Source organism: Ursus americanus, chromosome 29 (assembly GCF_024610735.1).
Source record: "Ursus americanus isolate L20-20 chromosome 29, mUrsAme1.1.p, whole genome shotgun sequence".
Classification (NCBI taxonomy): domain Eukaryota; kingdom Metazoa; phylum Chordata; class Mammalia; order Carnivora; family Ursidae; genus Ursus; species Ursus americanus.
This window is the reverse complement of record NC_142155.1, coordinates 1,919,619-1,942,499: the sequence shown is the minus strand read 5'-3', so window position 1 is coordinate 1,942,499 and position 22,881 is coordinate 1,919,619. Positions and strand designations below refer to the sequence as shown.

Below are 22,881 nucleotides of genomic sequence, written 5' to 3'. Positions count from 1 at the left end.
AAAAGGAACAAAAAAGGGATATTTTTATAAAAAAGTAATGATAAAATGGAAAGTATACTTCACTTATTAAAGATGTAACTGGGAAGACTGATCATTTAAAGCAAAATGTCATGAATAACTCTGGAATAAAAGAGAATTATATACAGTAATGTATTTGAAAAAGAAAGAAAATTCAACAGATTTCTGTCTAGCTTAAAATGAAAAATTTGGAAATTAAAAATGGGGAAAAAACTAGAATAAAGTTAAAAATCTCAAAAATATACGATGCAAAAAGTAGTAAATTTCTGAATATTATGCCTTGAAAATCTATCTGCAAAATAATAATCAAAATTATCAATATTCTGAGAATAAGGCTTATTATCAGAAGCACTAACATATGTTCCTGCATTCACTTAATAATGGCACTTAATCATTTATTGGTATATTAGTCCTTCTTTTAACTAATTTCCCAATGTTGATCTGAACTAACAGGTCTCCTGCACCTTTTGCCATGTAAATGACAATGCCATCTGGCTATCTTTTGCTATCCTTTGATGGTTAGTAACTACAAACACCCACATACTGTTAGCCAAATATTCTATGGCATAATAAAGTGTCAATTCAAGTCTTAAACAATAACCACCAAAAACAAAAGAACTAGGGCTTAAAAATTTGGGGAACTGGGCCAAGTTAAAGTCCTATGATTAGGTTCATATTCTATTACTACCCTTTATGAATTAGAAAAAAGTCAATGAGTAAGCAAACTTAAACCTTAAAATCCCTGAAAATTTAAAAATATATATGACAAGATTTCGTTTAAACCAGTTTTTAAGAATGACGCATCAGTGTGATACCTACCAACCAGAAGCTTCCCAGAAGTATTTGGAGAAACAATAAATAGAATTTTGAACCATTTAATAATCCTGGCTCTATCTTTCATTTTTTCATACTAACAGATACGTATTCATATATATTTTGTAGAAATTATAAAGAGTAGCTTAATACATTCTCCTTATTAAATACTAGCTTAATACAGTGAAACACTAGCCTAATACATGCTCCTCATTAAAAGCTGATGTAACAAATACCTGTTTCAAAGAATTTTTACCTTACAGTTATGCTGTGAGGCTATTCAACAAAGAATAGTGTATCCAAACTATACATGCAGCTTCTAACTTTCATTTGATTTCTTCTGAGTCTTTCATACGGTTAAAAAGTTTAGATTTCTATACATATATTAAGTTTCCAGACCACCTATAATTCTAATTCCCTAAAAGCTTTCTCATACACTCTAATTTCAACCCTGGTTTTCTCATTTTCTATCTTTCTTTTTCTTTCCCTCCTTCTTATAAAACCTTCTGGACCAGATCCCTAGACAGCAGAATGGTATGCTGTTTCACTGCTGAGGACCCAGACAGGACAACTATTCTTCTGGGTTCTACTAATTGATCCATGTATATCTTCTTGAGAAAACTGAGACTATCAAGCAGAAACGAAAACAAAATTCCTGGCATAACAAAGAGACGTATTAGAAACTGTGTTTGCACCTGAGAAAGAAACTTTGTCCTGAGTAATTCATCAGAAATGATTACCTTAAAAACAGAACACATACAATCTGAATTCCACGCTAACCATCTTTAATGTTTGCCATAAGCTTCAGTTATTTGCCTTGTTTTTCTCCTGAATAAGGACTCAAAGTAATCAACTCAAAAAATCTCTAGGTAATCTGTCAATGAATAATTCATTATAAAATGATTTATTGTAATGTTTGTATTATTTATAATTCTGAAATAAAGAGATCAAAGTGAGCTTTAGCTTTAAATGTCAACATTTTCAAATGTATTAACGTAGTTTACAAGCATATTCTTTAACTACAGAGAGAAAAGTGATTCTAATTTGTCCTGGACGTATATTAAAGGGTTCCTTCCCCCAAGTCTTCCAGAATGCCAAATACTGTTCTTCGAAACTGATTTTTTTAATTCTAATTAACAATATAGCTAATGACCCCTAGAACTTTCCTGGTGTATATAACCTCATTTCTTCAAAAAATTAATCAGCCAGATGGCATACACATTTCCAAAGTAAAGTTTTTAAATGATTATTTTGCATGCATTCAGCTGTGCAACCAAATTCTCTAGTGACTGTTTCCTCTAAGAAGCAGAAAATCAATAATTTAAAATCAATAATATATTAACAACAGCTTAAGAAAAATATTTGGTGCCATTACACAGCAATTAATTTTTACTCATAGTTTATATAGAGTAATTGAAACTGGTAGAAGTAATGATTACAAAAATAAATCTAAAATACACTTGGCCCTAAAGGGAGGGAAAAATAAAATAAGATGAAATCAGAGAGGGAGACAAATCATAAGATACTCTTAATTACAAGAAACAAACTGAGGGTTGCTGGAGTGAGGGGTGACGGGATGGGGTAACTGGGCATTAAGGAAGATAGGCATTAAGGAGGGCATTTGATGTAATGAGCACTGGGTGTTATATGCAACTGATGAATCACCAAACTCTACCTCTAAATGTTAATTAATTGAGTTTAAATTAAAATAAATAAATAAAATATACTTGGCCCTAGATACCCTAAAATTTACAGCAAAATATCATAACCATAACACCTAAAAATCATTTCATCTAGGTATTACAGGATATCAGCAAGTATAACTATTTTGTAGTTTAAGTGACATGTTTGCTTAATTAATGAAAAGAAAGAGCATCTCTACCTAAGAGACCAAATGGATTTTTAAAATATTGGATCAGAGGTTTAATTAAATAGTTTAAGTATTTCTCACTTAAAACTCAAATTACTAGTCTTTATATAGATTCCTTAAAAGCTGAGGACTTATTAACCATCAATGTTAATACTACATTTTTCAAACATAGCTCTTCAAATCATTAATAAGATTTTTAAATTCTTGGGACACTTGGGTGGCTCAGTTGGTTAAGCATCTGCCTTCAGCTGGGGTGGAAATCTGGGGGTCTTGGGATCAAGCCCTGTGGCAGGCTCCCTGCTCAGCTGGGAGCCTACTCCTCCCTCTCCCTCTGCCCCTCCCCCCATTACAGGCGTGCCCCCTCCCCCAAATAAAATCTTAAAAAAAAAAAAAAGAGTTTAAAATTATTTCAGCAGATGGAATGCCGGTGTGCCCAAGGAAGCTCACCAAATCAGTAAAGTACCTGTTAAGTAAGTAGACTGGAGGTAAGCAGACTGGTAATTGTTAGTAAACTACTGAAACTACCAATGCACACAAGTAATAAAAAAGCCAAATCTCATGTCTTGGATTGAAATGTGTATGAATAATCTAAATCAAATGGGTAATACTGATTGCCAGTAGAGGCCCTAAAAAATCACGTGCACATTTACACCATTCTAGATATGCCTATGATACTGCGTGTAGTGATTATCACAGAGTGAACCAGAAGCATTGGGATTACAAGATAATCATGTATTGTGACTCTGATTTCTTAATTCTTTGAGCTAGTCGAAGAATCTACAGCGTATGAAAATTAGATGGCAACTGAACATGAAGTTACCCACGAATTTGTAAATGTCCCTTGCCTCTTCCTGAACGATGAGGAGGAGGAGTCTTTTCCTCCTCCTCTCTGGATTAGCGAGGCGTCCTCCAGTGTCCTCCCAAAGCATCAAGTACCTCTATCATGCAACTTCTCATACTTCATTATTTCTGCGGAAGTGCTGTTTTACCCCAAGGTCTAGGTGCTTCTGGAGGACAGGAAATATGATATTCATATTTGAACAGCACCTGATAAAATGTCGAGATGGAGCAGGGCCTCAATAAGTTTTAAATAAACAAATGGATGAACATATGAACCTGAAACAACTTTTCATTTCCATGTAGTTCAGTTCGATGTACAGACCCTCCTCAACTTACAAAGGGGTTACCTCCCAATCAACCCCTCGTAAACTGAAAATACTATGAAGTCGAAAATGCATTTAATACGTCTAACCTACCAAACATCACAGCTTAGTCTAACGTACCTGAAATGTGCTCAGAACATTTACATTGGCCTACAGTTGGCCGAAATCATCTAACACAAAGTCTATTATATAAATAAGTACCTAATACCTCATGTAACTGATTGAACATTATACTGCAAGTGAAAGAACAGACTTATGGGTACAGAATGGCTGTAAGTGTACCAGCTGTTCACCCTTGTGGTTACGTGGCTGCCTGGGAGCTGCAGCTGGCTGCCACTGCTAGCATCACAAGAGAGGGTCGCACCACATATCGTTAGCTCAGGAAAAGATCAAAATTCAAAATTCGAAATACAGTTTCTACTGAATGCATATCACTTTCACACATGGACCTAACCACAGACACTTAAGGAATCAATATATACCATTCAGGAGTCTTAAAATGTGGGCATCTTGGGGCGCCTGGATGGCTCAGTTTAGTTTCTGACTCTTGGTTTTGGCTAAGTTCATGGTCTCAGGGTTGTGAGATCAAGCCCCGAGTGGGGCTCCATGCTCAGTGTGGAATCTGCTCGAGATTCTTTCCTTCTCCTTCTGCCCCTTCCCTGCTCACACACACACGGGCGCATGCTCTCTAATAAATAAATAAAATCGTAAATAAATAAATACACAAATACATGTGAGCATCGTTTTTCACTGTGAAACTTTGTATTTCCTTCCACTGTAAAAGAAGATAATGGACAAAAGAAATAGTAGTTCCTGTGACTGTCATAAATTGAAATAATATTTTTTATCATATTAAACTTCTGGCACATATCTTGAAATAACATTTACGTTTATCATTACTTTGAAATTACAGTAATTTTAGACCTACAATAAGGTTGTTTTATAACATGAAAAGGCACACAAGCTAGTCATGTCAGCAACCTTCATACCAATCTCTCTAATAAATGAAATTTTACTTTAAATTACTCACATTCAAATATATTATCTTGCGATTTAAGTCTTTCATAAAGAGGAATATATCTTATAATATCACATTTATTTTTTAATATTTTGATACCTATATCATACTTATTTTCCTTTATAACACTATGCATTCTATTTATCTGAAACCACTGCTTTAAGGCGGCCATGGACTTCACTAAATTTCCAAAGGGGACTTTGGTACAAAATGTTTCAAGAACTGTTTCAGACAGTGAAGGAAAAAAATCAGCAAAACTAAAAGGCAACCTATGGAATGGAAGAAAACATTTGCAAATGATGTATCTGATAAAGGGTTAGTATCTAAAATCTATAAAGAACTTACAAACCTCAACTTCAAAAAAACAAATAATCCAATTAAAAAATGTGCAGGAGAGGGGCGCCTGGGTGGCTCAGTCAGTTAAGCATCTGACTCTTGATTTTGACTGAGGTCATGATCTGAGGGTTGTAGGATCGAGACCTGCGTTGAGCCCCATGCTGGGGCAGGGAGAGACCATGCTCAGTGGGGAGTCTGTTTGAGATTTTCTCTCTCCACCTCCCTCTGCCCCTCCCCCTCTCTAAAATAAATAAATAAAATCCTTTTTAAAAATGGGCAGAAGACATGAATAGATATTTTTCCAAAGACATACAGCTGGCCAACAGACATGAAAAGATGCTCAACATCACTGATCATCAGGAAAATGCAAATCAAAACTACAATGAGATAACACCTCACACATCTCAGAATAGCTAAAATCAGTAACACAAGAAATAACAGGTGTTGGTGAGACTGTGGAGAAAAAGGAACCTTCATGCACAGTTGGTGGGAATGCAAACTGGTGCAGCCACTCTGGACAACAGGATGGAGGTTCCTCAAAAAGTTAAAAATAGGACTACCCTATGATCCAGCAATTACACTACTACGTATTTACCCAAAGGATACAAAAATACTAATTCAAAGAAATACACGTACCCCCGATGTTTACAGAAGCATTATCTATGATAGCCAAATTACGAAAACAGACCAAGTGTCCATCAACTAATAATATAGACGATGCGGGGTGTGTGTGTCTGTGTGTATACAGTGGAATATTAATCAGCCATAAAAAAGAATGACATCTTGACATGGATGGAGCTAGAATGTATAATGCTAAGTGAAATAAGTCAAAGAAAGACAAATACCTCATGATTTCACTCACATGTAGAATGTAAGGAACAAAACAAACAAGCAAAGGGGAAAAAAAGAGGCAAACCAAGAAACAGAGTCTTAACTATGGTAAACAAACTGATGATTATCAAAGGGGAGGGGGGTGGGGGGATGGGCTAGACGGGTAATGGGGATTAAGGAGGGCACTTGTGATGAGCACCGGGTGTTGTCTGAAAGTGCTGAATCACTGGATTGTACACCCGAAACTAATATTACACTGTACATTAACTAATTGGAATTTAAGTAAAAACCTAAAAAAAAAAAAAAAGAACTGTTGCAGAGAACGATGCTTCATTTTCCAAGGGATATATACTTCACACGTCAACATGATATTCCCAGAAACGCCACAAGATGGCTTTCTTACTTCAGATCCACAGTTGAGATTTTCAGAAATGTTTTGTCTCCTCTTAGTCTATGGGAGATTGTCACTGGTATTGGTCAAGGGTCTCCAGAGAAACAGAACAAATAGGGTGTGTGCATAAACAACACGTATATGAAGAAATTCATTATAAGTAATTGGCTCATGCAAATATGAAGGCTGACAAGTCCCTAGAGTAGAAGTTGGCAAGTTGGAGACCTAGGAGAGCCAACTGTGTATTTCCAGTCCACGCCCAAAGGCCTGAGAAATCAGGAGAGCTGACACTATAGTTCTAGTCCAAAGGCCAGCAGGCTTAAGACCCAGGAAGGGCCAGTGTTTCAGCTGAAATCCAAAGGTAGGAAAAAATTGATGTCCCAGCTTGAAGGCACTCAGGCAAGAGGGATTCCTTCTTCCTCACAAGAGGATCAGCCATTTTCTTCTATTCAGATTTTCAACTGACTGGGTGAGGACCACCCACATTAGGTAGGGAAGTCTGCTTTACTCAGTCTACCAATTCAAACGTTAATCTCATCCAGAAACACCCTCACAGACACACCCAGAATAATATCTGACCAACTGTCTGGACACCCAGTGGCTTAGCTAAAATGACACATAAAATTAATCATCCCACTCACGCCAAATATTTTTCACCAAATGTTTGTTGAATGAATGCTTACACTTGTAAGCACTAAGCCAATGAAACAGTGATACGTCAAATATGGTCCCCGGCCCCATGAAGCTAACAATCTATAGAGAGCTTAACGGGCTATTTATTACATGAATAGCTACACAAATAATTATAAAATAACAATGTGATAAGTACAGGGGAAACAAAAGGGAAATCTTCCTATCTAACTTAATTTAGGGGCTTAAAAGGAAAGAGTTCACCAAACAGTGATATTAAAATAACATTTGAAGGACAAGGAGAAAAGTGGGAGTTGACCAGGTGAAAGGCTCAGGGTGACTGAGCTGCTGGAAGAAATGGGAGAAACAGGGAATGGCAAGGGCACGATCCCCTGAGGCGGAAGGGCTTGGCTTCTTAGAGAGAGTACGGGGAAGGAAACATCGACTATGAGTAGAATGATGAAAGATGACCCTCGGAAGACAGGCAGGAACCAGAGCAGGCCAGTCCTTGTTAGCTAAGTAAAGATCTAAACCTTATCCTTACAGTAATGGGAAGACCCAGTTCTTTGCCGGATTCATGATGCCATTTTGTGAAAACACTATGGGGGAATCTCTATATGAAGTCTAGCTCATTAAAGAAAGAGAAAACAGCTTTTCAGTTCTGAGTACCAGGCAGATGACAGAAGGTTCAATCTGGGCTCCTGATTCTCAATCTGTCTTCCTTGTCTCTGTAAGATTCACATACATACTCCCCACTGCATCATTTGTCTTCATAACACCACCTCCTAGCCACCACACTAAGCGCAGATCTGATTCATGCCCTACATCAATAATGTTTTAGGGCGCCTGGGTGCCTCAGTCAGTTAAGTGTCTGCTTTGGGTCGGGTCATGATCCCAGGGTCCTGGGATCTGAGCAAGGAGTCTGCTTCTCCCTTTCCCTCTGCCTTTCCCCCTGGCTTAATGCTCCCTCCCTTTCTCCCTCTATTTCTCTCAAATAAATAAAATCTTTTAAAAAATCAGTAACATTTTAACTTAGAAAATTAACTTTAAAAATATATACTTTATACAATACTTCTAACATACAATGGAAACATACTAATCACTAGAAACCATAGTTGCATCCAGGAAGGGGAACAAACTATCTGGGGCACCAAAGTGGGAGGGAGTCAAACTTTTCACTTTTTTGTATTTTTATTTTTATATAGTCAATCTGTAAGGCTACAAAAAATATTAAGAACTATTAAGAACCATTTATCTCAATCTCCAAGAATAATATAATCATACGTATTACTTACATTTGTTAAATCTCTATCCTTGTTTCTGGCCGTTCTAGCTATGGCAGAGACTGCTAACTGCCTACTATAACATCTGTTTCTCCCCTTTTTCCCCAGTAAGAGGACCCAATATTATTTGAGGTGGTAATGTATAAAAAAAGGACTAAAATTCCAAACTCCCTATAGTTAGATGAGGCCCTTTGGCTGAGTTCTGAGCAATGACATGTAAGTAGAAGTGATGGGTGGGATGTGGGGAAGGATACTTAAAGAGAGCTGACCCCACTGGAAAGTGGCCATTCTTGTGTTTCTCTCATTTCTTCCAGCAGCCAGCTTGGAATATACAAATGATATCTATAGACCAATTGTCAGTTAGGACCATAAAGTGCTCCTGAAGACGGAAGAGCAGCAATGTTCCTGATGATTCTGTGGCCCACCAAACAGACCTAGACTGTCTACGCTCTGATTTCTTTCATGTGCCGGAGAAAAATAAGCTACATCTTACCCAAGTTACTATTATTTGTTTTTATTGGTATTGCTGTTATATATATCAAAACCCAATCCTAAATGATACACCGGTCATCCCTATACCTACTAAAGCTTCTCCAACACACACCCAATAGCATATTCACCCCACAATGTAGGATGCGATCTGTGGAGAGGTTACAGCCACATCTGAAAGGCAGAAGAGAGCTATAAAAGGTTACTTCAGCAACCATCCCTCGTTTCATTCAACAGACTTTTACAGAATACAAACTGTATTCCAGGTCCCATGGGAAACTACATTAAAAGATAAAGCTATGATATAAGCCAGTATTACAACCTACGCACCTCTCCAGAGGAATTTTGAACCTTCTAATTTCTGTAGTATTTTCTCCATCACAGCATGAAGAGAAACAGGAGTGAAACATACATTATCAAAAAGGCCAAGTAGGGAGACTGGGCGGCTCAGTCAGTTTAGCGTCTGACTCTAATTTCAGCTCAGGTCATGACCTCAGTGTGGTGAGATCCAGCAAGGAGTCCAGCTCCTTGCTCAGTGGGGAGTCTGTTTGAGCATTCTCTCTCCCTCTACCCTCCCCGTTCTCGTTCTCGCTCGCTTTCTCTCTCTCTCTCAAGTAAATAAATCTTTTTTAAAAAGGCCAAGCATTTTTCTAAATCCTTAGAATATAGAAATTTTATAAATTATATTGTTTTTATTTTTCACATAAACCATTTTCCAGAGAGTGACCTTTCTTACTAATATTACTATAGCAAATATGTACCCAGTAAATGGCAGGGAGGTGGGGGGAGAATGGGAATATATATTTGAGAAGAGATTCCCTGATTTTTCCCCCTGAAACTAAAAACCAAGTTAGACTGCGTTTCACACATTCACATCCTAAAAATAACAGTCTAAGGGCTCTGGTTCTGTGCAAGATGGTGTAAGCATATTTTATCTTGTCTCTCCCAAAGAACCCAACTATAAACCTGGTACGGACTGCATTAGGCAGCTATCTGAAGACTCTGAAAAGTAAATGGCAGCATAAGAATGGGAAAGAAAAAAGAATCCAAGGTACCACGAAACCAACAGTGAATTTCCTGGAGTTTTGCCTTCAGTGCAGCCTGGCTTTTTTGGTCCAGTCCCATCTGTAATCAACTGGCTTTGACTTAAAAAGCTAGAAGTGCAACTGAGTGCAGACAAAAAGAGGGCCAAGAGAAGCTTTCTTTTTCTGGTCCAAGAATCAGGAAAGGAGACTCTTAAAGGTCTGAGAAGAGGGAAATCCACTACTATCTTCCATTCTCTCCAGCCCCAGCCCCCCTGGGAATTTCACAGTGGGTGACAGGAGTACAACCACCACAGATGTCTAAAATTGTAAGAAAATAAAATCATTCTTTTTAACCAAAAGAGCAATAGTCCCAAAATCATGGATCAAATGTCTGTTGCATTTTTCTCTGTCTTCTAGTCACTTGGCCCTAAGTACAAATGCAGATAGAGGAAGTATAGAGCCAAGCAAAGAAACTAAAGACCCAGTTTTCTGGCTAGTGGGCTGGGAAAGGGGGGCCTCAAGGAGACAATGTATCAGCAAGATCATAGAAAGAAGGGAACTCAAGAGAGCAATCCCATAACATTGTATATGAACTCCCAAACTCACCTCTGAGCTATGCATGTATAGACCTGTCTTACAAAGGATTTGAGAATTAAACTATGGTGTAAATCATTGCACAGATCCTACCCTGGCCACTGGGTAGTACACATGATGGAACAGATCCAAATAGCACTACAAAGTGGCTTTGAAAATGGAATATTGGAACCACAAACCATAGAAGATGGATCTGACTTGTGAACCGACCCAACCAGGTTGAAGATTAAAAATTTAAAAGAATAGTACTCCCTTTGGGATTTAACAAAAACCTAGAATTTCATAATATGCATATGTCCAGGATATATACAAAAACTACTCAGCAAAGAAACAGGAGAATGTTTACTTTCAAAGGAAAAGAAAATCAATGATGATACAGAGAATGGAGTTATCAGACAAAAATTTAAAAAGTTATTGTAACCATACCCCAAATCCACAAGGGCAAAATCTTTTGAAATGATGGGAAAACACAAAGTCTTGGCCAAGAAACTAAAGTATAAAGAACCAAATGGAAACGTTAGAACTGAGAAATACAATAGCTAAAATAATAAATTCATAGGATGAGCTCAAGAACAGATGGAGATATAAGAGCAAAGAGTCAGTGAACTTGAAGATGGATCAACTGATATTAAAAACAAAGAAAAAAACAAAAAAAAGTCAGAGCCCAGGGACCTGTGAGGCAATACTAAAAAGCTAACATTTTTATCAACACAATGCCAAAAGGTGAGGAGAAAGAAAAAATACTTGAAGAAATAATGGCTAAACACTTATCAGTTTTGGGACAAGACGTAAACTTAACAAATTCGAGAAGCTCAGCAAAACCCAAGAAGATAATTTAAAAATATATAAATCCAGAAAAATTATTTCATAATGCTAAAAACTAGAAACAAAGAAAACATCTTTAAAGGAGCCAGAAAAAAATGACCCATTGCATGCATTAAATTCGAATGACTGCAGATGTCTCATCAAAAACGAGGGAGGCCAGAAGAAAGAAGAATGATATTTTTTTTAAGTTTTTTTTATTAATTCATTTGAGAGAGAGAGAGAGAGCAGATGAGAGCAGGAGCAGGGGGTAGAGTCAGAGGGGGAGAGAGAAGCAGACTCCCCAGTGAGCAGGGAGCCTGATGCGGAACTCGATCCCAGGACCCCGGGACCATGACCTGAGCCGAAGGCAGATGCTTAACCAACTAAGCCACCAGGTGACCTGAGGAAGGAATGGCATTTTCAAAGTGTTGAAGGTAAACAACTGTCAACCCCAAATTCTTAAACTGGTAAAAATACCCTTTGGAAATGAAGGTGAAATAAAGACATTCTCAGATGAAAGAAAACTAAGGCAACTGGTCTCCAGCAAACCTCCTCTAAAAGAAATACTAAAGGCAATTCTTTTTTTAAAAAGAATTTTAAAATGTATTTATTTTAGAGAGAGAGCACGCATATGTATGAAGAAGGGGAGGAACAGAAGGGGAGGAAGAAGCAGACTTCGTGCTGAGCATGGAGCCTGACACAGGGCTCAATCTCATCACTCTGAGATCATGACCCGAGCTGAAACCAAGAGTCAGGCACTTAACCAACTGAGCCGCCCAGGTGTCCTGCTAAAGGCAATTCTTTAGATGAAAAGGAAATAATACCTGAGGAAAACCTGAAATGGCAAATATCTGGGTAACTGTAACAGATTACTCTTTCCCTCTTAAATTCTTTAAAATATGACAGTTAAAATAAAAAAAATAAACATTACATTATTACATCAAAATTTTTTTTCATAACAACTCAATAGCAAAACAAACAATCCAATTAAAAAATGGGCAGAGGATCTGAAAAGACATTTTCCAAAGATAAAAGATGGACAACAGATACATGAAAAGAAGCTCAGTATCAGTAATCATCAGGAAAACGCATATCAAAAGCACAATAAATCACTTCATACCTATTAGAATGGCCATTATCAAAAAGCAAGAAATAACAAGCATTGGTGAGGATGTGGAAAAAAGGGTTCCCTTTTTCCCTGTTGGTGGGAATGGAAATAGGTATATCCACTATGGAAAACAGTATGGAGTTTCCTCAAAATATTAAAAATAAAACTACCATATGATCTAGCAATTCTGCCTCTGGGTTTTTATCTAAAGAAAACAAAAATACTACATGGAAAGGATATATGCACCCACATGTTCACTGAAGCATTACTTGCAACTGCCAAGATATGGGAACAACCTCAACGTCCATCAAAGGATGAATGAATAAAGAAAATGTGGTGCATATACATGTAATATAATCTTACTCGGCCATAATAAAAAAGAAGGAAATCTCACCATTTGCAACAACATGGATGGATCTTGAAATCATTACACTAAGTGAAATAAAGTCAGAGAAAAACAAATACTATATACATGATCTCAGTTACATATGGAATCTAAAAAGAAAAAAAAAAAACAAGCTTATGGATACAGACAAAAGACCACTGGTTGGCAGAAGTGGGAAGTAGGTGGGTGGAGGAAATGGGTAGAGGTATTCAAAAAGTACAAACTTGCAGTCATAAAATAAATAAGCCATGGGGATGAATGTACAGCATGGTGACTATAGTTAATAACACTGTACTGCATATTTCAAAGTTGCTAAGAGAGTAAGTCTTAAAAGTTATCACAAGAAAAACATTTGTCATAACTATGTACGGTGATAGATGTTAGCTACTTACTGTGGTGATCATTTGCCAATATATACAAATATCAACTTACCACTCTGTACACCTGAAGCTAATTTAATGCTAAATGTAAAGCATATCTCACTTTTAAAAATTCTATGTAATGTATGGAGATAAAAGCAGATGTAATGTAACAACTATAACATAATCAGAGGAAAGTAATAAGACACGATAAATAAAGTTTCTACATTTCAACTGAACTGGTAAAATGGTCATTTTAAGTAGACTGAAAACTTATGTACAGTGTAACTTTTAGAGCAAGTACCAAAAAGGACTATAAAAAGAGATATTGTCAAAAACTCAAAGATAAATCAAAATGGAATAAATATTCAAATAATATAAGACAGGAAAGGAGAAATAAAGAAATGAAACACAGAGGAAACAGACACCTAATAATAAAATAGTGAACAGAAATCCAGACATACCAATAATTCCATTAAGTATAAATGGTCTAAAGACAGAAATTAAAAGAGATATTATCAGAAATTGGCAACAGTTACAAGCTAAATTGATTAGATCATTACTATTTCTCACCTATCTGTAGGTAATCTGTAAAGATTAGGAAATATCAACCTTACCATCTGAATCTGTGTGTCACTATTTCCAGCTCTTCCTTTTGACTTACATCGTTGGATCTTTCAAACCAGTAATAGCTAGCTCTATGTTATTTATTAAGCTTTGATTCTCAAAGGATAGTTATAATACTGTTTTCCATTTTCCCGATTTCTCAAGTGAAGTTTCTCATTATTTGGTAAAACAAATTTCCTGAGAAATTTGAGGAAGGAATTCCTGTATGGAAACAGCTTTTGTCCCTTTGATATGTCCTGCACTGAGAGCAGTATGTTGAAGTCTGCGAGTATTAGTGTTTACTTCTCTTTGCATATCCTGTAGCAGGGTCTTTTTTTATGAAGGTAGCTGCTGTGTTTGGTGCATAGATATTGACTACTTTTTAACTCCATTCAAAATTGTACTTTTCAGCATTATAGAGTATTTTGTCTCACTTAATGCTTTTTGATATGGATTCTACATTGTCTGATGTCAGGTATAACCCCTATTTGCATTTTCCTATATCTTTATTTTTAGTCTTTTCATAGCATTTTGTTTTCAATATATCTCTTATCTATAACATCATTTGCTTATGCTTTGTGGGACAATCTGAAAATAATTTATTAACAGGTGAGGTATTCTCATATATATTTACTGATACTGATGAGGGATAGAAGCAGAAAATGTTCACCTTTAGCCCAGAACGCTGATCTATAACATCCATAGTTCCAATTAGGATCAAACACATGCTGGTGGCTAAATTCTTTTCTTTTTTTTTTTAAGATTTATTTATTTATTTGAGAGAGAGAGCAAGTGCACACACATGCTTGGGGGGGAAGGGCAAAAAGATGGAGAGGGAGAATTTTAAGCAGACTCCCTGCAGTGTAGAGCCTGATGCAGGGTTTGATCCCACAATCCCAAGATCATGACCTGAGCTAAAATCAGGAGTCAGATGCTTAACTGACTGGGCCACTGACTCAGTCAGGAGTCAGATGCTTAACTGACTGAGCCACCCAGGCACCCCTGGTTGCTACATTCTTAAAGGCTCTCATGACTGCCTGGATATCTCACTGAGTGTTAATATCGAACTGAATGATAAACACCAGAGAAATCTCGTGAAAGTAGTTTTATGAGTAGAAATTCAAAGACATTTGTGATTTAACACTTCTCACACATCCCCTATCCCTTGAGTACCATGCATATAACCACCGGCTTCATACAGCAAAAGTGCAGCTCTTTTGCTCATGGGTCCTATTGCCATGCTACTCAAATAAACTTACCAAATAGCACCATAAAACGTCTCAAGAATTCTTTCTTGACTGTTGGGTTTGACAACCCCACAACAATATGACCAATATGTTTGCTCTCAATTCTGTCACCATTATGTTATAGTTACCATACGTAAAAATTAAGTATAAGGTTTTGAATAAGTAAAATTTTAAATGCTTACAAAAATGCTCATTATTCAAGTTTTAGTTTTTTCCCGGCTCTGAGCAACCAAGTAAGGACTTATTGTTTTGCTAACTAACTAAGAACTGCCACTATTAGTAACAATAATGTTCTCAGGGTGCCTGGGTTGCACAGCGGTTAAGCGTCTGCCTTCGCTCAGGGTGTGATCCCAGCGTTGTGGGATCGAGCTCCACATTAGGCTCCTCTGCTATGAGCCTGCTTCTTCCTCTCCCACTCCCCCTGCTTGTGTTCCCTCTCTTGCTGGCTGACTCTGTCTCTGTCAAATAAATAAATTTAAAAAAAAATCTTTAAAAAATAAAATAAAATAAAATAATGTTCTCATCATTTCAAGATTATTGGTTTAAAAGATTACCTCAAACTGGATATGTAGACAGAAAAACAGGAGACTGGACCCATACTGCCAAGGCAAACTAGAGGCTTGTATGTGCGACACTAAGACACAGAAAAGAAAGTTACTCCTATTACTCCTAATAACTTCCTAGGTATGTGAATGCACTACTTAAAGAAGTTATAGAGCATAATTTTTTTTAACTATGGGTTGTGATTCACATTTTTTAGAAAGATTTTATTTTATTTATTTATTTGAGAGGGAGAGGGCACAAGTGGGGTGAGGGGCAGAAGGAGAGAATCTCAAGCAGACTCTCTGCTGAGCACAGAGACCAATATGGGGCTTGATCTCACAACCCGTAAGATCATGACCTGAGCGGAAACCAAGAGCTGGACGCTCAACCAACTGAGCCACCCAGACACCCCTCACATTTTTTAAAAATGGAAATAGAATAGGTACTACTAGAGTGCACTAAATGCAGCAAAGTATTATATTATATTTTGTTTCAGTTATATGTGTATTAGTTTGCTAAGCTGCCATAACAAAGTACCAGACTAAGTGACTAAAACAACAGAAATTCATTTTCTCATAGTTCTGGAGGCTGGAAGTCCAAGATCAAGATGTCAGTAGGGTTGCTTACATTCTGAGGCTTTTCTCACTGACTTTTCTGTGTTCACGTCGTCTTTCCTTTTCTTGTAAGGCCATCGGCCACATTGAATTAAGGCCCACCCTAAAGACCTGGTTTTAACTTATTACCTCTTTAAAGATCTCAGCTCCAAATATGGTTACACTGTGAGATATTAGGGATAAGTACTTCAATACATGACCCTCCAGAGGGCACAATTCAGCCCATAACATTACAGTTATATATGTACTATGGACGTGTGCAATCAAAAAAGCTTTAAAATACCTTCTTAGAGGACTCTGAATAGACAATTCAAATGTAGTAAATATATTAATATATATTAATTATATTAGCTTAAAGGGCCTAGCCCTAATTTTATAATGGAGTCTTAGAACTTCAGTCTCCAGATTTCCAAGTCTTTGTGAGGCAGTTTAGAATTTAACTACCCCAGGGATACTCATAATGCAATTATGAAAATGTGTATGAACATGTAATACTTTTGCTGATATTCTCACTCAACATTACCTGATTAAAAAAATAATCCTAGTGTTTCAGGTGTAGGATTCATTAGTATAAAGCTTTAATAGTTAGATTTCCATGTTTTTAGAGACGACTATTCATTACTGTATTGACTTCCCTAGCTACCAGATTAAACCATAAAAACTTTAAGCCATACGGTCTCCCCCCCCTCTCTTAAAACTCAAAGGCCTCAAATACCTAACAGTCTAATTGATGGCTAACCTAGATATATTTTTAAGGCCTGAGGGAAAATATTGATGTTTTAAATTCTCTAAATTCACTTAAGGCAACACAATCCTCTGTTTAAAATGTACTACTTGATATACATTAAGCTAAAAACAAGTAAAAATTAACATATAAGCCATAAAATATTTTAAATATCATTTTAAGGATACAAACATCCCCATTTTACATTTAGGCCCCATGTCCATGTGTAAGAAAATTTCTTAATCATTTTCAAATTTGTTCTATGTAATTGTAACGTATCTTATGATTTATTCTGGACCTATATACTATCAAAGTTGGTTGAGTCGGTTCAATAATAGAAAATAATGAAGTAACAAATAGGCCAAATCTGGGCAATTTTGAGTCTCTCACAGTATTTGGTCATGTCGATTTTGAAAACCATTGGAAAATGGTACAAATATTTGTTTTGTCAAAGTAACTGATTTTTTCCAAAGTCAAACAGAATCAAGTAAAGGCTGGTTTCACACCACTGGAACTTTTAAATTTCCTGTCTCTGCAATTCACTCCCTCTTCTCCCAATAATTTTAACTAGCAAAGCATACCTCTACCTTTCTCTACCAAGCCAAGTTCTTTCATACTTCCAAGCCTTTACATACTTTGAACAGAGTACTGAGAAGCAAAAAGCTTTCCTTTTTCTATTTCTTCACAAATACACTCTTTATACCTGGCATTCTGTGAAAGTGTATGAAAGATTGCAAAGGTCATGTAACAGCAGCCAAGCTCAGCTACGTGAATCTGAGGGTAAAATATCTTTCTCTCCCACAGAGAAGATATATTTTTGCTTTTTACTATAAAATAGAGGGAACACAATCATGTGTTCATCAAAAATTCAAGAGAAGGGGTTAGTATACTAAAAAAAATAAGTACTTTATAATTGCTCCAGCTATGAACTCAGACTTTCTATATGAAATTACTATATTAATAATGACAGTACTAAAAGACCTCCTGTTTTTAGAATATATAATTTAGAAACAATATTCACTATCTCAAATAATCTTTTCAATATCTGAGCGAAGAAGCAAGGCAGAAATCATATTACAACAGAAATATAAGTGTACTCACAACAAGAATCTTCTTCATTGCTGTATTCTTTGAACCAGAATATTACCTAGTATATATAGTGGGTTCTGAACAAACACATATTTTCTAAATAAAAAAATAATAAATGAATGAAATTATCACTTTGTTTTGTAGGGACAGTAACTGAAGCTAGTTCAGAAAAGTTCACTCAAAATCTCACAACTGCTAAATGGAAGAATTCGGGCTTAGGCTTTCCTCTAGATACAATGTCTTAGGATGTTTATTCCATTACATTGCATTTCTCGTACTTGCCCAAAAGTTAGAAGGAAATTAGAACACAAAAGTGAAAAATCTCAGACTTTCTTCAATATTTCCTGTACTCCATATCACCAGTCTCAAAAGTTCTCAAAAATCAAACTCATCTTTCTACTCGTTCGAGCACATCATTCTGACTTTGTGCTACCCTGTGCCACCACCGCTGTTTGAAGCGCAGCAAGGTAACAGGCATGGAGGCCTGTATGTACGTCCACATCGCTATGGCACTCCTATCAGCGGGATTCCATTAAATAATACAGCAGTTTCTCACATCGCTGAGGCAACTCCAGAGAACTGCGGTAGGTAAAAATGCCTCGATGATTAACTCTGGGATAGTTTACGTGGAAGAAAAAGAGGTTTAAGGTATCTTTCCTTCATAGTCACGAGACATTTCTCTTTTCCCCGACAACACCTCCAACGAGGTCTTGACATGCTGAGACACAAACATCTACAAATGCACTTGCCCAGAAGCTCATTTTTTAGATTTAAAAATTAATAATGCTGGCCAAAAATGGATTTAATAAGTCACTAACTTAAACTGGGTTAAAATGCCTAAAATATTACAGAGTGGTATCTTTTGGAGATTTACTTGTAGGTCATGTTATTATTTAATCTTAAAGACATGGAAACCATGTAAGCACAATTATGATAGAACTATCGACGAGTATTTTCTACCACTGCTAGAGAAACAAAGCAAATACATTTAGAAATTAAAAATAAGTGATTTTTATTATGTGTAGAATTTTAATTTTGAAGGAAAAATTTGAAATACAACTCATCTAAATCAGAAGGTATCCTTAAAAATCATTAACATTAAACATTAAATTAGATAAGCACATATAACACAAAGAAAAGCACCTCAAAGGTAGTTTGGGCTATGTACAGAAATACACTGAATCTCGTATCTATGAAGTACTTTCCCAAATACTATGATGAAATCCTACCTGGAATTATGTAATTTGAGTATAAGCAAATACTAATAATCATATTATGAATGAAGAAAGACCTTATTTCTCTTTGGTTTTTACAATTCTTTATTTTTTTAATTTGGATCACATCTACTGTTAACCCTGATTTTATCAAGACTAATCACCTCAAGGTTATGTAGCAAGTAGTTATCATTTCATGGATGGTCAGATTTAAACCAAATTCCAACTTTTCTCCTGTATCCATTATACGTTGTATAATGTACAGAGAGTCAAATGCGCTTTAGATTTCAATGCAATTTACTTCCAAGAAATTACATTAAACAGGATAAATGTCTTAAAATAATGTTCCAACTACCACTCTAAAAGTTTCTTGCTTTAAGAGCTGAGTACTGTTTAAAAGACAAAAGAAATAAAAATATGGTTCATTCATTCATTAAACATTTATTTAAAGCCCAGTGAGCAAAATTCTGTACTACGTATGATTCCCAACCTATGACAATCAAAATAAGAAAAAAATAAAATGCAGTAAATACAAAATGACATGATACAACTGAATCCATATAAACAGCGGTGTCAAGTAATGATAACAGAACTGAGATAATTAGGAAAATCTTCCCTAAAGAGATCATTATTAAATCAACTAATGCCATTTTAACTGTAGGAAATTACACAGAGACAAAAAGGAAAGCATTAAGTAAGAGATTCTGCAAATATATTTCAAGTGGAAGACTAAACTGGGGGAATAATGGGATCAATTTGGATAAGACCGTAAACCTGACAAGACTGATGTACATTCAGCATAATAAGAATGATTATAAATAGTTGGATGACAGAAGACTAACATGAAGAAAACACTAATTGATGAAGGTATGTTCCTCATATCTACATGTAGAACAGACTATAATACTCAAAATAAAACCAGCAAAACTATCGCTGTTACCCAAAAGGTGAGGCGATGAAAGTCTGGGTTAATTTGGCTGAAGGAGGCTTCATGTAGCCAGATGACGGGCTGGGGTTTTAGAGGGCATGATCTACTAGCCAAAGTTTATCATAGAAGTCAATAAAAATTCCTGGGTTATCAAAAATTTTAAAGCCTAGAGATCTTCAGTGCAGGGCAAATCAGGAATGTCCCACAGCCATAGTTTCAATGGTACATGAAAGGCAATTCTGTGGCTTCTATGAGGCACCACACAACTATCTTAGAACCGAGTAAGAAAAGTAAAGCTTATTCCATTCATCACCCCAGACTTGGTGAACTAGAGTTTAAAGCCAATTTGACACTATGCAGACAATAAAGTTCAATTATAAATTCAAAACTGTGTTCTTAACACAGTATCCTTCACCTTTCAACTTGGTGGAAGATCTCCGTGATATTATCATTAAGTAGGAGTTAATACTTGTTGGTGAACAGGAGCCAAAAAGATTTTAAGAACATATATTCTTGATGCAAACAATAAAGACATAATGACTTTTGCTCAGTGAGGGCCTATTCCATCTACCCACTCGAAACACTCACACCTGCCTATGACTTCAGGAAATTCAAACAGGTTATACCGCTCATGTAGTCCTTCTTAAGGGACAACCCATTACTTGGTCGTAAATTACAGGAAGCAGGTACACATGAAAGTCACAAATTGTTCTGTCACATCAGATTTTACCTTTGTTCTACTGAAAATAGGGCCCAACCTGCAGAATAACAAGAAGAAAAAATCAAGCAATTCATTTTGAAGAAAAAAATACGTAGGAGCTGTTTAAAATTTCATAATGTTTTATGAACACAAATACTAAATAACCATGTATTTGTAAAAGTTACCTGTCACCACGAAATAAAAAACAAGTCACACTACTACAATTAAATAAAAGAAATCACAAGTCTTCAAGCCATTAACGATGATCAACAAATCACCAGCAACGTGACCAGAAAGTAGGAGCTGAGGTCCAGTTCCTAATGAAAAAGAGTATCTGCTAAAGAGACGACCCAAATGACCCAAAAAAAAAGAGACGATCTCTGTGCTGACCCATGGCATTTTCCATATCCTAAATAAGAAGCATAGGTCAAAAGCACAGTCACACAAAAAGAACAGTCTAGAGACAAACCTGGCTACAGAGTGTGACTGCTTAGTATCTACAGAAGCAAAATTATAAATTAGGTAGTTTTCATTTGAGAGAAATAGTAGATGTTTGCACTATATTACCAGTGAAGAAAAATGAAATGTTACCAGGATCTGAAAAGGTTCTCTAACCTTTGAGAGAAATAGTAGATGTTTTCATTTGAGAGAAATAGTAGATGTTTGCACTATATTACCAGTGAAGAAAAATGAAATGTTACCAGGATCTGAAAAGGTTCTCTAACCTACGCTGAATTCTTATTTTAATAAGGCGTCTTTTAAAAAAAACAATGTTTTAATTTCCAGAAGGCCAGATTCAACAACCAGGAATGGCTTCACGCACAGTCCCATGTCTAGGACAAGGCTTTTGTACCAGGCCACGCAAAGTGTCCAAGGCAGAGAAGCCAGCCACCACGCATTCCCAGCCTCTTCATCGTGTCGCTCCAGAAACCGAGCGGCCCGGACTGCGAGCTTGTTGATGTGATCTGCGGCTTCCAGAACTCGTGTCTGCCCGGGAGGGACCAGCAGGGCCACCTCTCTCCGGAGCAGCGTCCAGCACTCGCCGCGCGGAGTGGAACCGTAAGTGGGCGGCACACGGGCGAGCGGGCAGCCCACCTGCTACCTTCACAGACACGGTCCGGTCACGCACTCGGCCGGTGCTACTCCGTCCGGCTTGGCCCTCGGGGAGCCAGCAAGTACTGTAAACAAGTTACACCTTCTTCCCCAAAACGCGATGCCGGGCCGGCCCGGCACCGAGCGCCCATCGCACTGCGCGGCCCCCCGGTTCCGCTCGCGCCGAGGGCCGCGCGCCCCGGGACAGCCGGCACCGGGCGAGGCCGAGCCCGGGACCCTCCGGAGGGCCTGCGCCGGAGCGGAAGCGGCCGCCGGGCCGCCAGGTGCGCCGGCGGACTCACCTTGTTGAGGTGGGGGTCCCGCGTCACGGCGTAGCCGCGCTGGCGGGGGTGGCGGCGGCGGGGGGCGGCGGGCTCCATGGCCGGCGCGCGGGCGGGCTGCGGGGGCTGCCGGGGCGGGCGGCGCGCGGGGCAGGCGGCGGATGCTGGGGCGGCGCCCGCGCTGACTGCGGTGGCGGCGGCGGCCGCGCTGGGAAAGAGCCGGCGGTCGGGGGCGGGCGCGGGTGGCGAGAGGGGGTGGGCGCGGCGGGAGGAGCCGGCGAGGAGCCGGTGTCCCCGGCCGGGCAGCCTGCGAGAATCGCTGAGTCATGGCAGGAGATGAGCCGAGCCGGCGAGCGAGGAGGAGGAGGAAGAGCGAGGCTCCGGCGGCGGCGCGGGGGCCCGCGGGGAGGCGGCCGTGGGGGCCGCTCCCGTCCGCGCCCGGGGCTTCTGATCGCCGCTGTGCTCGCGCGTCCCGGCGTGGGGCGCGCCTCCGTCGTTCAGGGACTGCTCTTACCCCGGACCCACGCGGGCGGCAAGGCCGGGTTCCCCCGCCCGCCCCGGCGGCCCTGAGGGTACCGTCGCCCCCGGCCGGGCTGGGCCCTTAGCGGGAGTCCCAGGGAAGCTGGGGAGGTGCGGGCGGACACAGCGGCTGCGGGACCAAGGGATGGGCGCACTCGCGAAGGGCACTCGGGGGCTGTTTGCAGAAGACCTCGACTGGCTGAGACT

The 22,881-nt window shown here is 38.4% G+C and overlaps 1 protein-coding gene across 1 annotated transcript in view; it reads right to left on the bottom strand.

The window, feature by feature from the left end:
• The window catches only part of ME1 (malic enzyme 1), a 176,501-nt gene extending 154,176 nt beyond the window's left edge, over positions 1-22,325 (bottom strand). Inside the window, exon 1 of the mRNA XM_045804466.2 lies at positions 22,177-22,325. Coding sequence (XP_045660422.1) covers positions 22,177-22,254 — 78 coding nt within the window. The 5' untranslated portion in view covers positions 22,255-22,325. The remainder of the gene's footprint in view (positions 1-22,176) is intronic.
• Positions 22,326-22,881: the final 556 nt, after the last annotated feature.